This window comes from Hordeum vulgare, chromosome 5H (genome assembly GCF_904849725.1).
Source record: "Hordeum vulgare subsp. vulgare chromosome 5H, MorexV3_pseudomolecules_assembly, whole genome shotgun sequence".
In the NCBI taxonomy this organism is placed as follows: domain Eukaryota; kingdom Viridiplantae; phylum Streptophyta; class Magnoliopsida; order Poales; family Poaceae; genus Hordeum; species Hordeum vulgare.
This window is the reverse complement of record NC_058522.1, coordinates 361,330,284-361,332,976: the sequence shown is the minus strand read 5'-3', so window position 1 is coordinate 361,332,976 and position 2,693 is coordinate 361,330,284. Positions and strand designations below refer to the sequence as shown.

General features: G+C 47.5%; 1 protein-coding gene across 1 annotated transcript; it reads left to right on the top strand.

Moving 5' to 3' along the window:
• The first annotated feature begins 993 nt into the window (after positions 1 to 993).
• LOC123396712 (myosin tail region-interacting protein MTI1-like) lies at positions 994 to 1,932 on the top strand. Its single transcript, XM_045091564.1, has 2 exons — positions 994 to 1,089; positions 1,132 to 1,932. Exons 1-2 carry the CDS (start codon positions 994 to 996, stop codon positions 1,930 to 1,932), a joined length of 897 nt encoding a protein of 298 aa, XP_044947499.1.
• Positions 1,933 to 2,693: the final 761 nt, after the last annotated feature.

Below are 2,693 nucleotides of genomic sequence, written 5' to 3'. Positions count from 1 at the left end.
ACAATCACCAGGCCATTCCACCTTTTCAAAATGTTTTATCCACACCTTGATATTTTTGCAGTCCTTTGTTCTTCGAATCAATCAATAGTATCAGAAACTGCATCCGGTGGTAATTATGAAAAAAATCTTAGATTAAGATTGCAAAGATAGCCCTGTCACACAAGCATAAAATCTAATTTCTACAACGGACATCAAATTTTCATGCATATTTCATGATTTGTCACACAAAAAAAGTCTTGTCACACAAGTATGAGATGAGGGTGTTATTTTGGCATGTCGATATTTCCATGTACATCTCATATTTGTGTGCACTAGGGGAGTTTGCATGAAAAAGCTAGGCGGACTAGATGGTCCAGCCTATAAAGATTTTCTACTAACTGATATTCTATGACCCATGGGCTGCTATAAATATGAACAGAAACTCCAGAGCTGAGCGTGCCATAGACCATTCAACCTTGCCTAAACTCCGTCGGTGCTTCTGTGCCGAAGTTTTTTTTTGTGTCGGCATTTCAATATGCAACTATTATGGTCAAAACCTCACCAAATGACATGAAACTTCATGTTTTTTTTGGGTGTGTTAAATGCATTAGAAAATGTCTGTAATTGCCGTTGCGAAGAAACTGAATGGCCGGTCCTTTGAACCTGACAGCTATATATGTACACTCTAGTTCAGCGGTTAGCAAATCATGAAAATCTAATCGCTGCCTTGGCAAGTCATTCACAAGTGGTTGCGGTGGTTGCTGCCCGTTGAGGTGGAATATGGGCATGCTGTTTTTTAGAAAAAGATTGCAATATTAGTTTACAGGACACATGCACTTTCGTACTTTATTAGAGCATCTTCAATAGATGGTTTTAATATAAAAATAACTAACTTTTAAACCGTCTGAAATCAAAAACGCAGCTTTAACAGACGGTTTATATGTAAAAAAATTGGACCGCGACCTCCTCGTGACATAAAATGCAACACCTCGCGGTGCAAATTTACATCACGAGATGCATCTGGTCCAAAACCAGCCGCCGCCCGCATCAGATTCGGCCCCGCCCCGCCCTCCGCCGATGTTTCCACGCCGCCCCGCCGCCGCCCCGTCCGTCTGCCGCAATTCCGACCGGCCCCGGCCCCGCCAGCCGTAGCTCCGACCCGCCCCGTGCGTCGCCGCCCCGTCCGACCCGCCCCTCAGCTCCGCCCCGCCCGGCTCTGTCCGCCACCGCCCCACAGCTCCGACCCACCCCGTGCGTCGCTGCCCCGTCCGCCCCGCCCGGCTCTGTCCGCCACCGCCCCGCCCGGCTCCGTCCGCCACCGCCCCGCATCTCCGCCCCGCCCGGCTCCGTCGTCACCGCTCCGGCCGCACGCCACCGCTGCTCCACCGCTCTCACCGCTCTCCGATGGGCAAGTCAGGCTTCTTCGGCGTGAGGCAGAAGCCCTCCGGTAACTGGGGAGTGGAGTTCTCCGATGTCGGGAGGCGTTGGTGGACCGGCACGTACCCCTCCGCCCACGAGGCCGCGCGTGCCTACGATGTGGCGATGTGGCGTGCCGAGAGGCCTCGGGAGCACCTCAACTTCCCAGAGATCGAGAGTCGGGTGGAAGCGGAGATGCTTGTGCCGCAGGGCATCAAGATGAAGGAGATCACGATGAAGAAGAAGACGATGAAGAAGTCGTCGGTTGTCGTCAATGCCAGCGAGACCGACGAGGAGGCGATGGCGAGGTTTGCTCGGGAGCATCCGGAGTACGTCCAGGGCGAGCTGGAGCACTATTGGAAGCGTGAGGCGGAGCAGAAGAAGGAGGACGAGGCCGGTCCCTCGACGGTGATCCCCATCGAGTCCTCTTCCGAGGAGGACTGGGCAGACTTCTCGAAGAAGGAGGAGGAGGATGGGTGCGACGACCCGGAGAAGGAGGAGTTTTGGGAGCAGTTACGGAGCTCCAACGATGAGTAGTAGTTTATCTAGTAGTTTGAAGTAGTAGTTGAAGTTCATGTATGAAACTATGTTGAATTTGATGTTTGAACTATGTTGAATGGACTAGTAGTTTATCGTTTTAAGAAATTTTACATCTTCATTTTGGAGCATCTATTGGAGTTGCTCTTTTGAACCATCAATTTGGACTATCTCTTGGAGTTGATCTCTTTTTGGAGCTTCAAAACGCATTTTTTGACAGTCTAAATTTTACATCTTTGGTTTTAGACTGCCAAATTTTAAACCATCTAGTGAAGATGCTCTTATGATATGTTGTCCTCTTCTCTTGCCATATCTATATAAATTTTAAAAAGTACACGACGAAAAGTAACTATCGAGACAAAATTTGCTCATTTTTAATTGTCTAATCGAAATATTCTTAAATATGCTAGTGTCAAATAAATCATGGCCCATAAAAAACAGCAAAAAAAATCATTAATCTAATACCATCTCTTTCAAAACGATATTCCTAAGTCTTTGCATACACGGGAGTAGCTTTTACAAGGATGAAAGAGACTTACATTAAATGATATGCCTGCTCGGTCTTTGAAAGGTACATTCAGAAATAAGATGTACTTGCGTGCATTTATAAGGACGAGTGTATTTTTGTGTATGCAAACTACTTCGACGACAATGTTGCAACTTTTCACACTAAGTCTGGATCCACGTGAAGAAAAAAAAATGTCTTGATCCATGTGCAAGTAGCTGGAAAGAAGAGTGGAAACTACGGAGTAGAACGGCAC